We start from the raw sequence: 22,440 nt of genomic DNA on the forward strand, positions 1-22,440 counted from the left end.
AATGGTATCATTGAATACTTCCTGACAGTATTACATATTAAGAGTCCTTTAGGATCGTTTCAGGTTATGTCATTAATCTGTTTTGTCGCTCACTGCTGGTTTTACGAATTTGTTTTTTGAGGAAAAAAATAAGGTATGACAGAATAATGTTTCTGAAACATGCATTCTGATTGAGTTGTTAACTGGAATGAGATTCACTTTATTCTGTGCTGCTCACATCACACAAGGACATTTAATTGGTAAGACTTTAATGAGCTCACAGAAATAGCTTTTTACCAGCTTGGCAGAATTACAAGAGAATAACATATTTAGAAAATAATAAGAACACTTTATACAAATAGAGTTATTATAAATTAAGTAAGTTAATATAAAAACAATGAACTGAATATTGCACACAGATTTGTAAAAGGAACCGTGTTTGAATATGTAAATATATGTGAATTTATGTTTTGCACAATGTCTGGCCTGGCATTAAGTGGAAATATTGATTCACCATTCTCTTTCATTGCATCTTTTTCAATATAGTGAATGCTGGTAACTGCCTGTTTCTTGACTGAGAAACAGGCGGAACATTTGTCTTGTCATTAGCGGAACATCTGAACTTGTCATTAGCGGAACATCTGAAGTCATACGTACATGTTAGAAATATTGAAACGATGACTTTTATTTTCGGTGAAATATCCTTTTATTTTGAATAAGAGTCTGTCACTTAGACTAGGTTAGAACTTTTATTTTGAAAATGCTAAAGACCGATGTGGTTTGCCACTGTTGGGCGTGGCCTGTCTTCATGTTTTCGTTGCATTGGTTGCTGCAGTGGCAAAACAAATCCAATGTTATATGTACATCTAACGTTATGTGCCGCGCGGTGTTTTCATTAGAAATTCACTGAGGTAAATACATTAACGTTTATTTATTTTTTTACAGTCAGACGGTTATCATTTAATACGCCAGTATCATGATTTAGCGAATGGGATATTAATACATATTTTTCTGTTGACTTGAAGAATATGTAGTTTTCTGTCTGTGGTGAGTGTGTGTTGTTTTGATGCTGTCACTAATTCCGCATGATGTTTTTTGTTGTTTGCGTCACATAAACTGTCAGGTTTGTGAATCGCCTCGTACGGTCTGTAGGAAGGAAGGAGGAAGTGGAGTGGGTTTGCCGTTTGCGAGGAAAAGAAAGTAAACTCCTCCACATTTCTTTTCTGGATCATCGGGGTGAGTCAGCACAGCCCACGTGTTACCAAAACATGTGACTGTCGTTTGCTTTGACAAACTTCATCTGAAGCTGCTGTCAGTCAACGATAAATCAACCTTCACGCTGTTATGTCGTACTCGCATGAAAACTTAGTTCAAGATTAAAACCCTTGTACAATTCTACATCACATTCTGACCTCAAGCATTCAGGTGTTTTTCTGTCCTGTAAAGGGTGGAGGAGTGGGAGAAGCTCGGGATGTTTGCCCGGAAAAACAAGCGAGCAGCGCCTAAAGGCCAGGGAGCCGCTGCAGCCAAACAGGTCAGTGTTCTGATGCTTTGCATATGATTGTCAGCTGGGAATGGTGTGAGGTAAAACATCTTAAAGAGACAGTTCACTTAATAAAACAAACCTGTCATTGACGACAAGTTTCATTTTTGGATGAACTATCCTTCATACCTGTTGTTTACAATTGGAAAGGGGCTGTGAGTTAGTTACCCTCAAATGATCTGTCCATCTCGTGATCGTAATAATGATACTATTTGGATCATGTGACATGTAAGCTTTTGTTTCTTTGTAGATGGGACTGTTGCTTGATTTCAAGCCTGATGATATGATGGGTATGGAGGAAAATCTGGATGATCCAGCATTAGAAGCTGAATTTGCTGCCATTGTTGGGAAGAAACCCAATGCGGCTGCCAAGGGGAAAAAGGCTGGCAAAGGTGGGCATCATGATTCCTGTTTCTTTATTTGAAATTCATATCATGACATGAATACAGACTGTATCTGTTGCAGCCAAACTTTAAAAGGTAGAATTTGAAATATTATCATCTAATGGATTCTATAATGTACTCTTAATACATGTTGTGGTAGTGCCAAGGTCTGTTTTACTTGGAGAGAGATTACTACATTATGACTATGACTACATTAGCATTTCCATTCATTGCAGTGGCGTTTGCTTGGCTGATGCAGAATCCCCCTGAATGACATAATGACAGGAAAATTACATAATGACAAAGCTGATTGGCTGATGTTTACACGCATTCCTGGGCAAAAATGGCCTTAAACACCAAAAGTGCTAAACACTCAGCTTTGGTCAGGAAATTAACAAAATTTAAGCAAATGCTCTATTTAAATTTAATATTCTGTCATAATTTACCCTCATGTCGTTCTAAACCCGTAAGACTTTCGTTCATCTACCACTCTACCACTTTGACGCTTCAAAAAGTTCATAAAGAGATCGTAAAACTAATCCATTTGAATTGAGCGATATAGTCACATTTTGTTGAAGAGACACGATCGCTTTATATAATGAACAGATTTATGGCGAATTCCAAATGGCTTTTTTTGCACCCTTGAAGGGCACTTTGGGAAGGGGACGCCATTTGTAGCAGCGTTCCAAATGTAACCGAACAACTGAATCACTTCACAAAGGCCATGTTCTGCCCTTCGGAGTGAATAGGGTATAGGGATGTTCACTTCCAATTGGAATGTACCATTTATTAGTCTTTAGCGAAAAACAAACAGAAGCTCAACCGAACCTGCTTGACACATGAGAACAAACCTAATGTAAACAATTTAGAAAGTTCCATCAATTCAAACTTTATATCATCGCTATATGTAGTATCATATCACCCAGCCCTAACATGCAGTAATGCTTTAAACACATTTGACAAGCTAGTTGATCAAAATCAACAACCGGTCAAGACTGATTGGCTTATGCTATTTTCCCACTTGTCTGTGCTCTTTTATTCTTTCATGTTAACTGAAGTGAATAATGCACTATTTTAACTTTAATCAACAAGTAGAATTGATCATGACATTCTCACCTTATATAAAAAAAAAGAAAAAGAAAAAAAAATCGCTGATCCAATGCTGAGCTAGTGAATGTCTGAACTAGTTGATGCACAAAATCAGTACCCTGATAAAGAGGTTGACTGGCAAAAAGTATTTTATGTATTTTGAAAATACAAAAATACTCATCTTAAATGTATTTAAAGGTGAACTACGAAGCTGTTCGGTTAAGGTAAAAAAGTTACTGAGTCATTGGAATAGTTATATGACTTTTTTCGGGTTGAATGGTGGTCGTCTCGCACCCCCAAGCGCCCGTGAGCGGAAAAAACACCCTTGCAACTTTGAGCCGGCGAGCCGCCGGCCGCAACGCCAGGAAGTATCGCGTGATGTCAGGTCTCGCGATGTAACGAATTGCTTTACGGCAAAAAAAAAAATCAGCTAAAATTCTGTCATTATTGCGCTCCCTCACGCTGTTCGAATCCGAATGAAGAAGACGTTTTAAAGAATGTCCCATCTGCTTTGATGTCGTTGATCTACTAGCCTGGTATCTGAGAGTCGCCAACGAGTTTTTCGACAGTGTTGTCAAATATCTATTCCGAAGCTGTAGGGGGAGCTCTATAGAGAAACCGGCGAGCAAAAAACGAGAATACAGCGAAGAAATTCCCGAAACTGCATAGCCCTGCTTTAAATACAAAATACATTAGATTTTTTTCAAAGGCTTTAAAATACAAAATAGTATTTTGTATTTCAAATACGTATTTTAAATACATGTATCTGAAATACTGCCCATCCCTGGTCATACGTACATGTTAGAAATATTGAAACGATGACTTTTATTTTTGGTGAGATATCCTTTTATGAATAATGGTTCTTTTCCACTGCATGGTACGGCTCGGTTCGGCTCGGTACGGTTCGACTCGGCGCGGAACGGTTCGGCTCGCTTCGCTTTTCCACTGCGTGGTACGACTCGGCTCGGTACGGCACGGTTCGGTTCGCTTTAGCTCGGTTGCTTTTCCACTGCAGTTAGTACCGCTTCAAAGTGGGTGGGACTGATCGTTATAGTTGCCGTCTCTACTGCCATGACATCATCATATTAAATGGGAATTTTTCATTCCGTGTTTCCCCATCCGCTCCTCGGCAACCAACGAGAGGAACGTCTGCACCTCGTCCACTGACCACGATTCAGCCATTTCTTTTTTAAGTTTACAACAATTTTTTGAAGCAAATACTTTTAAAACAGGCGCTACAGTGTTGGCTGTTGTCTACTGGCTATTTAAATCTAGCGGGTTTAGTGTCTCGTGTCGTAAATACAATGACGCTGGTAGTGATGATTCTGTCTGACCAATCAGTGATCTGCAGTATTTTCACGTCACATTTTAGTATCGGTACGGTACGCTTGGAACCTCAACAGAGGTGGTACCATTTAAAGCGAGCCGTACCGTACCGTACCATGCAGTGGAAATGCATCTTAAGTGAGCCGTACTGAACCGAGCCGTACCGTACCATGCAGTGGAAAAGCGCCAAAGCGTGCCGTACCGAACCATGCAGTGGAAAAGCGCCATAAGAGTCTGTCACTTAGAGGTTAGAACTTTTATTTTGAAAATGCTAAAAAACCGATCTGACATTTTAACCTTATAAGCTCAGAAGCTCAACCGAACCTGCTTGACACATGAGAACAAACCTCATTGGTTCTTGCGGAAGCTTAAACGTGCTGCGTATTGTGCGTAACGCACAAGAATCCAACCTCATTGGTTCTCGCACATCAAGCGAACATGCTTGATCTTCCGTTTATCATAACTGATGTGTGAGTTGATGAATGTTTATAAGTTGTTCTTTTTTCTAATCTAAAGTTGGGGAAGGCTATTCCATGCTAAGTTACTTTATCTACAGTATTTGTGCAATTCTTATGATTAATTTGTGATTAAAATGGTGTATATATATATATATATATACTGTAGATAACATTTGTGAACTTTACATGGCAACTTTTAGATGACTTTCCATTTTGGAAAGATGCTTTTTGCAGCCAAATGGTATAATTACAACATCTACTAGCAGGGACTAATTGTATTATGATAACCAGCCGGTTGACCCACCGGATAATGACTGGATGTTAGGAGCCTGAAGGTCCTGGAAATGTTTTGTGAACGTTTAAATGAATCTAACTTGAATTTTTATGTTCAAGCTCCATTACCAATGGAGGATATTGAAAAAATGGCGGAGGCCTGCATGAAAGACATTGATGATGATGACGATGACAGTCTGGAGGAGGATGAAGACCTCTTGGTAAATGAAACCTGTGAACAATATTTTATTTTTTATTTTATTTTTTCACAGTTTCTCAGGTATCCCTCTCAGCACCTTCTGAATGTGTAACAATGAGTGTTTGTTGTGTTTCTCGCTAGGCCGAGCTGCAGGAAGTGGTTGATGAGGAGGAAACGGAAGACTCAGGTGCCACAACCCCAACCTCCCCTATTAGTGCGGAAACTCCTTCAGCAGAAACAACATCAGCAGCCCAGGTATCATCTCAGATTTATTTAGGAAGCTGTAATCATATTATCTTTGTACAGTTGTAATATCAAAGTTAGATTTAATCATTCTTTAAAGATATGCGTAGTTATTTTTGTGTGACTGACATAAGTATGGTAATGGTAACCCATACTCAAAATTTGTGCTCTGCATTTAACTAATTAACCAACACACATTAGGAGCAGTGAGTAGTGAACACACACACATTCAAACCGTGGACACACACAGTGGGCAGCTATTTTTGCTGTGGCGCCCGGGGAGCGATTGAGGGTCAGTTGCATTGCTCAAGGGCACCTCAGTCATTTCATTTCCTGCTGGTTATGAGAATCAAACCCGCAACCTTTGGGTTATCAGTCTGACACTCTAACCATCAGGCCCCCTAATTTTTTTTTATCATGTTGGTAATTCCATTGAATTGCTCATATAGAGATTGAGCCACCGTTGATACACTACCGTTCAAAAGTTTGGGGTCTATTTTTTTTGTTTAAAAATGAAATTGATCAAAATTGACAGTAGTACAGTTTTGAAGTTATTTACAATGTTACAGAAGATTTCTTTTTAAAAGAAAAACTTGAGAAAAAAAATCTCCTGAAAAACATCCTGACAAAAATAAATAAAACTGTTTTAAACATTGATAACGATGAGAAATGTTTTGCCATCACAGTAAATATATTACATTTGAACATATATTAAAATAGAAAAGTTACTGTATTTCAGTTATTAGTACAATTACATTAGTTATTGTAATATATTAAAATATTACTGTTTTTACTGTATTTTTGATCAAATAGATGCAGCCTTGGTGAGCATAAGAGACTTCTGTAAAAAAACATTTTTAACAAATATTTTCAATCCCAAACTTTTGAATGGTAATGTTTATGCAGTTGTACTATATTTATCAGTAATAATTTAAACTTGGGATGTAGAAAACTACATATTTTCATAACCAACTAGTAGGTGGGGAGTCTAAAGGACTAGTTGGTCCTATGGAAGCCCTGTATAATTTGGGTCTACCAAAGATAAGATTGCATATTAATAGAAATCATTTGAAAAAAAATGCTAGGTGGAAGTTGCTAAGAATCTGCCGCTAAAAATATTATTGCCAATCAACTTTTTTAACATCCTGACCCATTTTTAATTCCATCCTAATTGAGTTTTTCACCAGCTTAGTTAAAATCTCTCCAGTTGTGATGTGATTATTCATTTAAATATCTCAATCGATATAAGCTGTGTTTTTAAAGGGTAGAAGGCTTTTTTGAGGCTTTTTCACAACTTTTAATAATGACTTAAATGAGCTCATTGTTTTTGCCTTAAATTAATACATTGTTAGCTAACTGCGTGATTTGTATATGTACTTGGACACAGTCAGCTCTGATAACAGATCACTCTAAATTGTAAATGTAGACACATGCATTTTCTGTTAAGCTGCTTTTGAAACTTTATGTATTGTGAAAAGCGCTATACAAATAAATGTGAATTGAAGTGAATTTTGTGTAAGTAATATGCCACTACATATACTTTTTTTTCTTTTTCTCACAGGACACTAAGGTTTCTTCAGTTCCTGGGAGCATTGAACACACCTTAGAGGAGAGAATAAACCTGTATAGGATGGCTGTTACCAATGCCAAATCTGCAGGGGAAACCTCTAAAGCTCGGAGATATGAGAGAGGCCTCAAGGTCAGCGTGGATATAGTGTCACTGCTAAAACAAACAAGCAAACTTTGGATACAAGAAAATAACTCTTTTCATGATAATTGACGCTCTAATATTCTTGTTTAGACACTACAGACTATGCTGGCATCAGTGCGAAAAGGGGGGAAGATAGACGAAACTGAGATTCCCCCTCCAGTTGCGTGTAGAGCATCTGATGGTCCCAGTCGGCCCCCTGTCCCTGCAGTGTCACCTGATCAGCACGGGGAGAGTGACAGCGCTGTAGAGATCTCTCCCGTCTCCTCAGAAGCCGCCCCTGTTGTCATGGATCCAGCATTAAACAGTAGAGACGAGTCTTCCGGTGTAACGTCTCCAGCTTCACCGTCATCTCCAGAAGGGGAACACGCAGGAAGTGGCACTCAATTGCACTTAGGTCAGTCAAGTGCTTTTCTCGTAACGCAAAAGGAGAACATACACAACCGTTTAAAAGTTTGGGGTCATTTAGATGCTTTGAATTAATACTTTAGAAAGGACACATGAAATTTATCAAAAGTTACAGTAAATACATTTATAATATGACAAAAGTTTCTATTTTAAATAAATGCTGTTCTTCAGAAAATCCTGAAAAAAAGATTCTTGAGCACCAAATCAGCATATTAGAATGATTTCTAAAGGATCATGTGACGCTGAAGACTGGAGTAATGTTGCTGAAAATTCAGCATTGCCATCAGTGGAATAAATTATATTTGAAAACATATGAACATGGAAAACAGTAATTTTGAATTGTAATCATATTTCACAATATTACTGGTTTTACTGTATTTTTGATCAAATAAATGTAGCCTTGGTGAGCATTAGAGACTTTTTTTTTTTTATTATTCTACTGACCCTAAACGTTTGAAATTCACATAAAATGTTCAGTTACACAACTTAAATTGTTATGCTGATATTATAATTTGTAAAGAAACCTGTATATAGGATTGCATTTTTGGATGCGATTTTATCGTTATATAACGATCGTTTTATCATTATGAGATCATACCAATTTTTACCTTTTGATCAGTATTTTAATACAGACTTGTTCCCTTCCTTTTTATAAATATTTGACAGCAATTATGTGTATTTACTAGTGGAGCTTATATTAGGCTTTTATGGTTAATAAATGATTCCCTGCTGTCCAGTGTCCAACAACCCTAAACAATTTTTTTTATATTGATCATATAATTTGATTTGAATCATTTGTTGTTTTCATTAATGGTAGTAGTCATAGTTCAATGTACAAATGCAAAAAAAAAAAAAAAAACCTTTGGAAAAAGGTAATTGTTTTTGTTCATAGGGTCATCATGGCTGGATGTGGAAAGCAAACTATGTTGAAAATAAGGGTTTTCCCCCTGACTTACTAATTTAACTAAAAGTTTGACATTCTGCATAGCTGTTCTTGTAAAGAGCGCATTGTGGTTTTCTCTGCTCCTAAAGCAATCTCTACAGTAGGACAGCCCACTAAAGGCGTTCTGCTGGAGCGACAGAAAGAGTACAGGATGGCAGCTCTCAGGGCCAAACAAGCAGGAGAGATTGACCAAGCCAAAATGCATATAAAGGCCAGTAAGGTAAGATGGGTTTCTATTCAAATCTAATACATGGCTGTATAGATTTGCTAGGTCTGTGCTGTTAATTTCAAATAGTGGCATATATGTCAAAATTCAGCCTCCCCTCTCAGGGCTTGTCCTTGGTGTTCTTGTATTTTTGTTAATTGTACATTGTTGGAATTAGTTAATTAGTTTTACACAGTTGATATATGAAGAGATTTGAAAATATAGTTGTTTTCTTTGTCATGGAAACTCTATTGGTTTTATGTTTTGCACACTCCTGTAACAGACGTGGCTTTATACATGTATCACACCCTGTTAATGTGTCTTTTTCCGTTTGCCTTCTGCTCTAATATGGAAATTTTGACTTAAACTTTCCAAAGACTTTGTAACTCAAAGACTTTACTGTTGTCAAGTACTGTTTCAATTCGTGGCATCAACCACTTCAACTATGTTGTCATGCAAGTTTGGATATTCTTCTTAACCAAGTGTCTTGTTCCCGTAAACAGTGATTTCTAATAACTCACTTGTAACAAAAATTTGCCAAGTTATTTGGGGTATTCAAGACTTGTAGGAAGTAGACAAAGAAAAGCTCTATGCTGTTTGCTTGTTTGGCTCAGGGATTCGATGCAGCAATTGAGGCTTTGGAGAAAGGCCAGCCGGTGGATGTGAGCTCCCTTCCGCCCCCTCTTTCTCAAGGTAAGAACTGAATTGTCATCAGTCAAGAGAAAGCCATGACGTGTCACATATTTGTTTTAAATTTCCAAGGCATGTAGCATTATAGAGTAAAGGCTTAATTCTTTTCCACAGCATCCACTCAAGCCACACCTCAGACTGCAGTTAAAATCTCACCTTCAGCTTCTGGTTAGTACACCAAGTATTTTCAGAGACGGAGCATATTTATTTTTGTCTGTTAACACGGTCAGTTTTTGGATTGACAACCGCATTTACTTACAGGTATCAGTCCCATTTACACAGCAACTTGTAGTAGCATCTCAAATATGAACGTGCAACGTCAGTCAAGCCAGAATTTTCTAACCAGTAACCATAGCAATCGTGACCAAAGTAACATCAAAGATGATAACGCCCATAAAACTAAGAAGTTTCATCACTTTTGACACAACAAAAGTCCAATCAAGCGGCGACTTCATCGATTCACAATGAGAATGCAGTTGTGGATTTACGGGAGTTTGGTTCTAGAATGCGGTTGTCACTCCTGTAAATAACTGAACTGTGAGTGAACTTAACTGTATTAATGACTTACTAGTAGTCTGATTATCGTCAAACCTGAAATACTGTATTTGCTTTCTCTTCGTATCATTTTGAGTTTTTGTTATACCAGCAGATAGCGTTTCTGGCCCGGCTCAGCCCAAGACTGTTCTGGAAGCTCTGGAACAGAGGATGGCCAAGTACAAAGAGGCCTTCACACAAGCTAAGGCCAGCGGGGACGAGCGCAAAGCCCGCATGCATGACCGCATTGCTAAAGTTAGTAAAACTGTCAAAATGACACCTAAACCACAAATAATGGTATATTGTCACCACTGAATGTCCTCAAATTTTCAGTTTCTCTTGCATTGTTTCTTTTTTAGAGTTGATCTGATTGTGTAAATCCATTCAAGTTCATGTTAACACACCACATTTACTCATAGCGAGGTGTTTGCGCAGACTTGTTGATTTCAGAGTATGTTCTTGTTTCTGTGGCCCACAGCAATACCAGGCTGCCATACGTGCCCATAAAGCAGGGCGACCTGTCAATTATGACGAACTTCCAGCCCCTCCAGGTCAGTTGAGTAGTCTGACTCTTTTGTAGTAAAAAAGACCTTAGACCTTAGATCTTAGACATTTTGCTTACATAGTTTTGTGTATATGTACACTACCGTTCAAAAGTTTCGGGTCAGAAAGAATGTTCAATGTTTTTGAAAGTCAATTTTAAAAAACTGTTTTCAATTTTAATATATCTTAAAATGTAACTTATTCCTGTGATGGCAGAGCTGAATTTCAGCATCATTACTCCAGTCGTCAGTGTCACATGATCCTTCAGAAATCATTATGATGATTAGCAGCTCAAGAAATATTACTTATTAAAGGGTTAGTTCACCCAAAAATGAAAATTCTGTCAGTAATTACTCACCCTCATGTTGTTCCAACCGCGTAAGACCTTCGTTCATCTTCGGAACACAAATTAAGATATTTTTGATGAAATCTGAGTGCTGGATCACTGCTCCATAGGCTGCTAGGTGACCGAAACTTGCTGGCCCAGAAAAGTTATTAAAGAGATCGTTAATATAGTCCAAGTGACTACAGTGGCTCAATCTTAAGTATATCAAGCGACGAGAATACTGTTTTTGCGCACAAAAAAACAAAAATAACGACTTTATTCCACAATTCATTTCCTTCTCTCTGGGCCTCTAGTTGGTTCACGTAGTGTTTTAGCGCAGCGCGTCTGTGTTATACGTCACCACGTAGGCTCACTATTGGCCGACGCTGGTCATGTGTGTGATGCGTGATGACGTATAACACAGACGCGCAGCGCAAAAACACTACTTTCGGTCACCTAGCAGCCTATGGAGAAGTGATCCAGCACTCAGATTTCATCAAAAATATCTTAATTTGTGTCCCGAAGACGAACGAAGGTCTTACGGGGTTGGAACAACATGAGGGTGAGTAATTACTGACAGAATTTTCATTTTTGGGTGAACTAACCCTTTAATGTTAAAACAGTTGTGTTGCTTTAATATTTATTATATTCTCTGGTGAATATAAATTCAAAAGATCAGCATTTATTAAGTGGGAATCTTTAATGCCAGACATTTAATTCATACAGTTGAATTCATACATTTATGAATGTCATTTAGTTATACATGCATAATTCATACATTTAGTTGTTGAAGGCTTGAAGAAAATGTCTTGAATGATATGCATGCTGAGAAAACTGAGGAAACATATTAAATTAAAGCGTTCCCTATAGGCTTTCCTCCAATCCCAGGCCAGAAGGCCGCTTCTCCAGACCAGGGATTTGCTGCTGTCCTGGAAACTGCCAATAAGCTGACATCTAATGAAGCTGATGATGGTGAAGAGGAAGATGAAGAGGAGAAGGTACTTTCCTAAATTCTGTAGCAGTACTTACAAGTTCCCTTTTTTCTTTCTTTTTTTAAAGAAGTGACCATAATGTTATTTGATTTCTAGGTTAAGGCTCCAAAAGCAGTAGACCAGAAGAAGCCCACTCTTGCAGTACAGCCTACAGTACAGGAGCCTAAGAGGACGCCTTCACCTTCCCCAGACAGAACATCCAAAAGTGGAAGTGTGCCTGAAACCGGTAGAGTTGTGATTTAAGATGGCCTGTTAATTGTGATGCTGTTGTATTCATAACTGATTAATGTGAGAAGTGTACGCAAAATCTCTGTCAAACGTATAGAGGTTACGCGTTTACTGCATGATTTGACTCGATTACAATTCAGAGGGTAACGATTATAAAACGATCAGATTTTTCCCATCGGTTTATGTTCACCTAAGACGTTACCGACAATGTTTACGTGAATACTCGCCAAGACAGATATTTTGAAATAATTCTGTGCATCTGACCGTTGAAGCGCAATGTGCCTCTAAAGAGAACTGAATTCGTGATTGCATGCTGTCTGAGAGGCGTCTTTCTGTGCGTTGCGCTTCGGGTGCGTGTCAGCCAGTGCGAGTAACGCAGATCTTTTTTGTGGCTTATTGCGCTCATATCGCACTGTTACCTCTGTTCTACAGCAAGCACGTCCTGCACTTTATTTTCTCATTCATGTATAGTATTTTCGTAAAAACCGAAACCTCAGATGCAAATGCTTTGCTCCCTAAGGACACATTGAACTTTTCTTTATTGAGATTATATATTATATATATATATTCAAACGGGTTTAAATCTGGTTATTGTCTCCTCAGCTCAGCAGCAGCTGGAGTTTCTGGAGGGCCTCAGAAAGCAGTACATGAAAGCAGCGCTGCAGGCAAAGCAGAAGAGTGACCTAGAGCAGGCCAAGACCCTCCTGCGCACAGCAAAGGGTTTGGATCCCATGATAGAAGCCGCCCGCAGTGGCAAGACTGTGGATGTAAGCAAGGTAACCACACTGTGTCCCTGTTTTTATAACAAATTCTTTAAATTGCCCCTATTGTGCTTTTTAAAGTTGCTGGTTTGGTCTCCTTCAATAAGTTTACATGCATCCAAGGTCAAAAAACACCTTTTTTCCCTTTTTTTCAATTTATAATAAATTGCAGCATCACCTCTTTTCTCACTGTGTCTGAAACGGTTTGATAAAGAATTCAGTCTTCCTAAATCCCTTCTCTCCGAGAGTCTACTCTACTCTGATTGGTCAGATGGCCCAGTCTGTTGTGATTGGTCTACTGCTTACAGCGCGTGTCAGAAACCAAAGTCCGAAATTTCAGCTCCTGGTCTTCCTCAGCACTTATATACACAGTGACAGTGAACAGTAACAATGGCTTCAGTTTTACCGTATCGGCGGTTTCAAGTCCTCATCCTTCGGAAGTGGACTTGCTTTTGCAGCGCAGAAAACAGTGTCTTCTCAACATGTCGACAACATGAACCAAACTCTTCCAGGTCTCAGCTACAACTACAGTGTTTGAGGGCGGGTCGAAGTAGACTTTTGCAGGTAGCCATTATGCATGAAAACCATTATGCAAATTTGTTACAAACCTACTTCGTACAGGAAGTAAGACCGGAATTACTGACAACTCTGGTCAGAATCGGTTCTTTCTTTTGGGAGTCAGTAACTCCATTTATCGTGCACACTTATCTTTGAAACTTTGCAGACCTTTTACATTCACAAACCGCTACATTACACACTACATGAAAGGTAATATCTGAAAAAGCATAGTAGGGGCACTTTAACAAATCCATAATGAAGTAATGATTAATAATCAGCTTTTATGCTTCAGGTGCCTTCACCGCCTGGAGATGAGGACGAGGACTTTATTCTAGTCCATCACAGTGATGTTCAGATCTCAGAGAAGGCTGAGGAGGTCTACACTCAACTCACCAAACTACTCAAAGAGCAACATGAGGTAACAGGAAGGTGGTGAAATTATGAAGTAACAGAGAGAATGAATCTGTGCCAAAACCTAGTGAGCTGCCTTTGCTTTCTACTGCCTACATACTCAGCTACCTTTGAACTGGTTCTGAAATGAAAGTGAATGAATTTGAACATGTTGTATGTGCACGCCAATAGCTTCTCTTCTGATTGCAACAGATTGATACTCTGATAAACATAAAAATACATAGTGGGTAAAACAGTCGAGTTATAATCAATAAAAGTATATTTATAGTCAATATTTCACAAATATCACTCACAAGAAACATGCTACACTTGATTCCAACATAATTCGCTATTAGCATGTTGCTATGCAAACAACAATATATTAAACAAAAATAAACATCAGGTACAATTTATTATTCAATATAAGTATATTTATAGTCCATATTTCACAGGCGACATTGTGCTCGCATGCTGTACAGTTGATTTTAATAGAGTTTGATATTAGCATGTTGCAAAGTTAACAACTATACTTGTAATAAGCATAAACATACATATTGGGTGAAATAGTAAAAAAAATATTTAGTATAAATAGGTGTTCATAATCAATATCTTGCGTCGTCTAATGATTTTTTCCACTGAGTTTGTAACAGAGCATTCTGGGATAGCATTTCAATTGGGAGCACACCTGTGATTCCCTTAAAATGTTGTCTGAGTAGGTTGCTCACTAGGTTTTTTGGACAGGACCTTTAAGAGGATGTGGATATGTGAGTAGGACATGTTTCCTTTCTTTTTCAGAAATGTGTGACATACTCCAAGCAGTTCACACACATGGGGAATGTTGCAGAAACAACCAAGTATGTATCGCATCAATGCCCCAATTTCAGTAAATCAAATTCAAGCGATTTCAACTGGCATTTCATTTATTCCCATTTTCCCTCTTTTAGATTTGAGAAGATGGGTGAACAGTGTAAAAAGAGCCTGGAGATTCTTAAACTGGCGCAGAACAGGGGGCTTCAGCCTCCTAAACATCACTTTGAGGAGAGAACATATCGCACTGTCAGGTCTGACACTCTTTCTGCACATCTCCCGTTAATAAATGGCCCAATACAGTTTCTTGATCTGAGGATCTTCTACGGGATGCACCTCTGTTCACTACTGTTCAACACTACCATCAGGGGAAATATATGAAGTTTCATCAAATATCATTTGTTTTCTTTTTCTTGACTTCTTTTCTTCTAGGATCTTTCCGGAGCTCAGTAGCACAGACATGGTTGTGGTCATTGTTAGAGGGATGAACCTTCCTGCTCCGTCTGGTAAGCTTTAAACATCTGGGGCCGTATTCACAAAGAATTTTAAGGCTAAAAGTAGCTCCTAACTGGCGAATTCAGGAGCAACTCCTAAAAATAATGGGCGTGTCACTCGTAACTTTAGGACTCCTCATTTTTTTGACTAAGAGTAATTCACGAAGCATTTTAGCCCTAAAAGTAGCACCTAAGCCTGTGACAGCTTAAAAGAAGTCGAGAGGACTCCTAACTCACTAAGACCTATTCACAAACCGCTTTTTGTGGCATTTCACGTTGCGATGTTTTGAAATGCGTATGCGGCGGCTACAGGAGCTTCCAATCACGAGGGAACAATTTTGTATTGGATGCAATAACGCCACCAACAACAACCAAAACTAGGCTACTCATTGCATGTAAACTAATTGTAACGTTTCATTGTGAATCAAAAATGTTCTTCTCTTTGCAAACGTAGGCAGAGGCATATAGAGACAGATTAATTCAATAATGTTGCAAAGATATTGCATCAATCCATATGTTTCATTAGGCTACTATATATTTGTTTTGCCTTACTCTTTATTTATTTAGGCTATTTATTCAGTTATTCATCATCTTCCGTCCTTCGCACTACTTGTGTAGCGCACGCATTCTCAGACCTGTCACCTGTCACTCATCATCGTAGGGGAGGTGTTTGGAATCATTCCCGCGTTACAATCATCAGCCAATCAAGGTGGTCACTTCAGTCAAGCTCGTGCATGAGTAATGACGTCATCCATAGCAACGAAGACTCACTCTTAGTTTAGGAGTTTTCATTTTTCTTTAATAAGAGTAGGTCTGAAAGGCGTTGTGAATAACTTTTAAGAGAAAACTCCTAGCTAAAATCTTTTAGTGCGATTTAGGAGTACTCCTAGTGGTAAGATAAAATGCTTTGTGAATACGGCCCCTGGTCTTGAAAAATTTAACTAAACAAATGTATATTTATGCATATATTTTATCCAAAGTGACTTAGAATGCATTTAAGGCATACGTTTTTTAGTATGAGTGTCGCCTGAGAACTTTCGGGTTGAGAAACAGGAACTTAAATAAAAATTCAAACAAATAATGCAATCTTTAATAACCTCATACTAGTAAGGAAGTATCTTGCTTTTAAAGTCTTCCCCTCTTTCTTTTGAAAGGAGTTGCAACAAATGACTTGGATGCCTACGTTAAGTTTGATTTCCCGTACCCCAGTACAGTAAGTATTAGTTCTCTAGGCTTCATTTTACCTTGTCATCCATTTTAGTTTATTTATGACTGTCTCTGTTCACTTTAGGATCAACCTCAGAAATATAAAACATCAGTCATCAAAAATACCAACAACCCAGGTAAAATGTTGAACTATTCATTTTTGTATCATTAAATAATTGGTATTATACAGTACCATTTAAAAGTTTGGGGTAATTTTTTTTATATATCATTATCTTAAGCTCACCAAGGCTGCATTAATTTAATCAGTAAAAACAGTAATATTGTTAAATATTATTACACTTAAAAAAAAACTTCCATTTTAATCAATGTAAAAGATATAATAAAAAAAATAAATCATTCTAATATGCTGATTTGCTGCTCAAGAAGCATATCTTATTATTATCAATGTTAAGTTGTGCTGCTTATTTTTGTCAAAACCATGATAAAAAAAAAAATCATATTTCAATATTAGACATTTCCAAAGAACAGCACTTGAAATAGAAATATTTTGTAACATTGTCTTTACTGTCACTTTTGATCAGTTAAATGCATCCTTGCTGAATAAAAGTGATACAAGTATTTTTTAAAACTTACTGACCATAACTTGTGATTGCGTTGATGTTAATATTTAACATCTGTGGTCTCCTCATATAATAAAATCTCAATTTTTATATATTCATGTCTGTTTACTTGTTTAAGTATCTGTGTATAAAGCAGGATAATATAGTTATATTGTCATTATTGCATAATAATCCATTAATTTATATATACATTTTTATATATTTTTTTTATATATATATGATATATAAATCTCTCACGCCTTTGGTGTGAGAGACCCGGGTTCGAATCCACTGTGAGACACCAATGTGTCCCTGAGCAAGACACTTAACCCCTAGTTGCTCCAGAGGCGTGCGACCTCTGACATATATAGCAATTGTAAGTCGCTTTGGATAAAAGCGTCAGCTAAATGAATAAATGTAAATGTAAATATATATCTGACTATATGACTATATTATCCTGCTTTATACACAGATACTTAAACAAATAAATAGACATGAATATATAAAAATTGAGATTTTAGTTATATGAGGAGACCACAGAGTGATAGGAGAGTGCAGGAAATCAGTTGGCTGGGAGTATACAGTTATACAGTTGTTTAGTGATCATTATACGAAAATGTTTGACCGCAGATCACCAAAATGAAGTATTATAGAAAGCCATGTAATTAATATTTGCTGCTGAAGTTGAATTATTTGTTGTCTTCGCAGAGTATAACCAGAGCTTCAAACTGAACATCAACCGTAACCACCGTGGCTTCAGGAGAGTTGTACAGTCTAAAGGCCTGAAGCTGGAAGTGCTGCACAAAGGGTGAGTGTTCCTCAGACAACAATTATCTCCAAATAATCCTAAATTTAGGATATTTACAAAAATTATAGTACTTAGTTTCTTTAAGTTTCATTTGTATTGGAGGGACCCACAGGTCTAGAGAAACATCTGACCTGTGCTGGCCTGATTGAACTCTGTGACTGCTGTGGTGCATGCTGGGTCAGTGTGAGTAGGTGGAGCTGAGCTTTACACTGACCTCTTTGTCTTGTGACAGTGGCTTCCTGAGGAGCGACAAGCCGGTGGGAACGGCCCACCTCAAACTGGAGAAACTGGAAGCTGAAAGTGAAGTGAGAGAAATAGTGGAGGTGAGCGGGGCTGTTTTTGAATAGCATGTGCGTAGGAGCTGGAGACAAGAGTGCACACACCAGATGTGATGGCAAACGTGTGTTTAACGGATGAACTTGAACAAAAATGGGACATTCACACACCATGAACACCCATCACCATGTTTACATTTGTGCATTGGCCTCATTTGTGTGTGCAGCTTATGGATGGGCGAAAGGCCACAGGCGGTCGTCTGGAGGTGAAGGTGCGTCTCAGAGAGCCACTGGGTGAGCAGGACCTTCAGACGGTCACAGAGCGATGGGTGGTGCTAGAGGAGCCACAGGTTAGTGCTACTGTCTGCTCAATGACTCCTGTTCTCTTGCTATTAAAAATGGTTAGCATCAAACTTGCCAAAAACTTCAACATTAAAGGGGACCTATTATGCAAAATTCACTTTTATAGGAGTTTGAACACAGATGTGTGTCCACAGTATCTGTAAACAATCAGCCTATAATGGTAGAAATCCACCCACTCCAACAACAACAAAAGTTGTAAATGCGGTAAATGCTAATCGATGAGTTGAATCAACTTAACTCCACAACAACTACATAAATGTGTCTACTAACCATTCAGAAACGCCCAGTTGCATTCTAAAAGTTGTAACTTCTTCTAGAGTCTCTCCATCAGTGTCCGACTCTGGTTCGACTATGTATATATATTTGAATAACTAAGGCTGAACACCACTACGCTACTCACAATTTTGAAAAACTCGAGAATCTCACGCAGCTAAGATGTCAAAGTTTTGTTGTTGCCGGAGTATCTAAAGCATGAGCTGTAATGGCTTTGCCCTCTTCTGGAAAGGGGGCAGGGAGCAGCAGCTCATTGGCATTTAAAGGGACACACAAAAACTTCACAGACACATTCTGGGGACACCTGAGACTTATATTACATCTTGTGAAAAGGGGCATAATAGGTCCGCTTTAAGATATGAAGTCATTCAAGGTGCATCATACAAAGTTAATGACACAAAGGAAGAGATGGCCCGTTTTATATGAAAATATTAGTGGAAAAATTCAAAACACTTGTCAGATGAGATTACACATAATAATTTTTTTTTTTTTTTGGTGAAACAAAGGCCTGTGTGTTTAATTGGACCACCTTATAATGATATGTGAAGAAAATAGCACAGAAATATATTGCTATTGCATATTACTTATATTACTACTACTAATAGTAATTAAGAATATTATTATCACCAACAATAATATAATAATAGTAATTTAATAATTGATATATTACTATTATATAAAATTCCTGTTGGCCCAAAAGTGGACCAAGCTGACCAAAAACTTTTTAATATTAATAATAATAAAATTATATAGTAATAAATTATGTCATTCTACAAGAATATTTTATTGTATTATTTCAGGTTCAGTGTGAATAAATGCTTGTTCTGTATGTATTAATCTTACACAAACTACAATATGTTTCCATCCTCCTATTTTTATGTGAATTTTGGGATATCGAATAAAAAAACGCTAGGATACATAATAAAAAAAAATTGCATAAAACATATACTCTCAATTGAGGCAGATAAAAAAAAAATGTATCCGACAAGAAGTGCATAAACTAAGATGGAAATGCATTTACCAAATAAATTCTGAACACACAACAAAAAGCTTGCATGATTTTGCCTAAAAAACAGAGGATGTGATTGGATAGCTGGCCTAACCAGTGGACCAATTTCTTTGCACAGGATCTCAGATGTTGGTTTAGTCATTCTGAAATGCCATCAAAATGGTTGGGCATAATTAGCTCCCAGAAGTGTCTCACACGAGAACATTCCCAAACACCAGGCATCCGCCTCCGCCTCCGAGCGCAAGATAACACGACAGCTTTTATTGCGTTTCGTCTGCACGCTTTAAGGCTCAAGCCGTTTGTGATGTATTGAAAAAAGAGTCACAGTGGCTTTCCTAATTGCCACAATTTCTCCGTTTTCTTGAGCTCTTGGGATGGAAACGGCTTTATTTGCAAATGTTTTATGCGATATAGCAATTTCAAGCATGTTAAATTTGCAACTTTGGATGGAAACAGCTACGGTATGTTACATAAAATAATGAAATCTGTATGACACCTAATAGTCTGACAGTACTTCATGATTCTGAGTTATTTGGTTTTGACTGTCATCTGTTGTCTGTGTTAGGTACTGCTGTAACTGACACTGTGATTTCCTCTTCACTAAGTAAGAAAGTTTGCTCTGCTTCTAATGACAGATACATTCTCACATTCGTGCTCCACCTCACCTCCCAGTGGATTTTTCTTTCAGGTCTCGGCGGGTTTATCGGAGCAGATGAAGGTATGGACGGTGAAAGCTCAACAGTGCTGCTAGCCTTGGGTACAAACCAAGCGATTGAGATCACGAGGAACTTTTCTCAAGCCGTTCACAGACAGACATGGTAACTGACAGAGACCGTTAGCTTGTTTTTTTTTTTATCAGGGTAAAGAGGTTGGACCAGGATGTAAAAGTTGGGGTGGTGATTAAAAATACAGGAGATATTATTAAAAGGAGCGGGAAGATTTGCACAGACTTGCGTGAGATTGATACGCCTTTTAAATGGGCCTTTTGAGATAGATTGCTCACCCCAACTGGTACATTAAACCATTGAAGCTGAAGCCAATGAGAGCTAACTCTTCTTTCTTTTTTTTTTACTGCTCTGGGATGCACTTATGCACTAATGCCAAAGTAATCACTGCTGCTGCAGTAAGATGAATGACTTAATCTGTTCTCCCTTAAACCAGAACCTGTTCCTGTCGTATCTCCAATACTAATGTATGACTGCTATGCAAATGAGTTCTATGCGACCAGCTATGCAAAAAGGTTTGAGTTTGAATCCCAAACATTCTGTCAGACATTTCAAAACTTGTTTACACCCTATGTGAATACACAGCATTGTTTATACAGATAGGCCGTGCTAAAGTACTGCTGTTAGATATCATATTCCTTATAAATACCATTAAAGCCATAAACCAGCTATTACTAGTTGAACCAGATGTAAATTATTCATCACATGTTCTGAATAGTCTATTTTTTAATGTCTGCTTCAGTGGGTAAATGAGTGAGTGGTACCATGTTTGGAAATTGTTGAAAATGTATTATTATTTTTTTTTTCAGTAAATTTATGCTTAAACAAGCTTTTTTTTTCAGCACTTTGCTGATAATCACTCAGACTAGAACTGGTGCTGTAAGATTCGAGTACACACTTTAGAGCCAGTTTACTTAGCAATAAGTTAAGTTAGCAAAAGTTGATAAGTTTGCAAAAGTAGATTTTTCAAGCGATTCTGCATTGTTTTATATATATATATATATGCCCCTTACATAATTTATGAGAGAAATCATTTAGTTCTTGCGCTTTACGGTCTTGCTCTTTACTAGTCGCTCCTAGTAGGCACTTTATCCACGTTTAGTCAGTGTTTACATTGTGGTCTAGTGCACACTTAAAGGGACAGTTCACCCAAAACTAAAAATGATGTCATTTACTCACCCTCAAGTTGTTCCAAACCTAAATGAAGAATGTCTATAACCAAACAGTTGATGACCCCATAGTATTTATTTTTTATTGGGGCCCATCAACTGTTTGGTTACTTATACTCTTCAAAATATATTATTTCATGTTCAGCAAGAGAAAAATCATACAGGTTTAGAACTTTAGGGTGAGTAAATAACAGAATAAAAAAATTTGGGTGAACTATCCCTATAAATTGTTATATTCAGACAGACACGATATCTTTTGATTTCACTTGCCAAAGCGTTGATCTCAGAAACAGCTTAGCTTTGTAACATTTAGTTACGAGTTCAAAAATACCTCAGTTTTGCCCATTTTTATTTTGTGGTGTGTTGAACTGACTGGCATTTGGCTTTAAGTGTGGACAATGTGTGATCTAGAGCCATCAGACTAGTTCTTACTGTCCATTCATTTCAGTTACAGATGTTCCCATCTCATGTGAATTGTGTGGTTTAGCACATTTTCCAGTCTCAGACCGAGCTGGTTTAAATTGCACTGTCAGTGTCTATTCTTCATTAAGTGGTTATTTCATCCATCACTAGGTTTATCTTAGACTCAATTGTCTGGTCATGTTACACATGCCATAATGTTTCACTTTAGTCTTGCTGTCCTCAATGCATCTTTCTACTCTTTCCCTGCAGAATCTGCCATGTAATGTATTTTCATTCACACCAAGTTTGTGAATCTGTTAATGTTTTATTAAACAAGAGAAACAAAGATCTGTAGCTCCTGATATTTCTTGATTGAAGTGGATAATTTAATTTTACTTTTAATGGAAACTATTAATATAAAACATGTGTTTTTAGTTTTATGTACAACCATGCCGTTTTTGTATATTCAACAGGTTTGATAAAGAATGCTTTTATTGACGTTTGTAGTGTACAATAAAGAAAGGTGGTATATTTTTCCTTTTCTTTTTTGGCTTTTCATACATTGTGAATT

The 22,440-nt window shown here is 37.6% G+C and overlaps 2 protein-coding genes across 4 annotated transcripts in view; both read left to right on the top strand.

Moving 5' to 3' along the window:
• The window catches only part of glula (glutamate-ammonia ligase (glutamine synthase) a), a 116,724-nt gene extending 100,918 nt beyond the window's left edge, over positions 1–15,806 (top strand). Inside the window, exon 7 of the transcript XR_014206631.1 lies at positions 15,789–15,806. The gene's annotated coding sequence lies outside the window, so the exon portion shown is untranslated. The remainder of the gene's footprint in view (positions 1–15,788) is intronic.
• Positions 103–22,400, top strand: cc2d1b (coiled-coil and C2 domain containing 1B). 3 transcript variants are annotated; one of them, XM_082172167.1, is made up of 27 exons: positions 103–239; positions 1,103–1,215; positions 1,426–1,513; positions 1,773–1,914; positions 5,172–5,272; positions 5,392–5,505; positions 7,055–7,192; positions 7,295–7,598; positions 8,642–8,772; positions 9,372–9,450; positions 9,562–9,615; positions 10,094–10,236; positions 10,460–10,532; positions 11,720–11,847; positions 11,938–12,067; positions 12,673–12,845; positions 13,681–13,806; positions 14,574–14,632; positions 14,723–14,839; positions 15,018–15,091; positions 16,234–16,292; positions 16,371–16,422; positions 17,554–17,653; positions 17,886–17,976; positions 18,156–18,278; positions 20,139–20,177; positions 20,262–22,400. In XM_082172167.1, exons 3-26 carry the CDS (start codon positions 1,451–1,453, stop codon positions 20,148–20,150), a joined length of 2,586 nt encoding a protein of 861 aa, XP_082028293.1. In that variant the 5' UTR covers positions 103–239; positions 1,103–1,215; positions 1,426–1,450; the 3' UTR covers positions 20,151–20,177; positions 20,262–22,400. The 3 variants fall into 3 exon arrangements, with proteins under 3 accessions (XP_082028293.1, XP_082028292.1, XP_082028294.1); XM_082172166.1 differs by lacking the exon at positions 103–239 and adding an exon at positions 748–890; XM_082172168.1 differs by lacking the exon at positions 103–239 and adding an exon at positions 748–890 and having other exon boundaries at positions 10,097–10,236.
• The last annotated feature ends 40 nt before the right edge of the window (positions 22,401–22,440 follow it).

Source organism: Leuciscus leuciscus (assembly GCF_965113295.1).
Source record: "Leuciscus leuciscus genome assembly, chromosome: 6".
Lineage (NCBI taxonomy): Eukaryota > Metazoa > Chordata > Actinopteri > Cypriniformes > Leuciscidae > Leuciscus > Leuciscus leuciscus.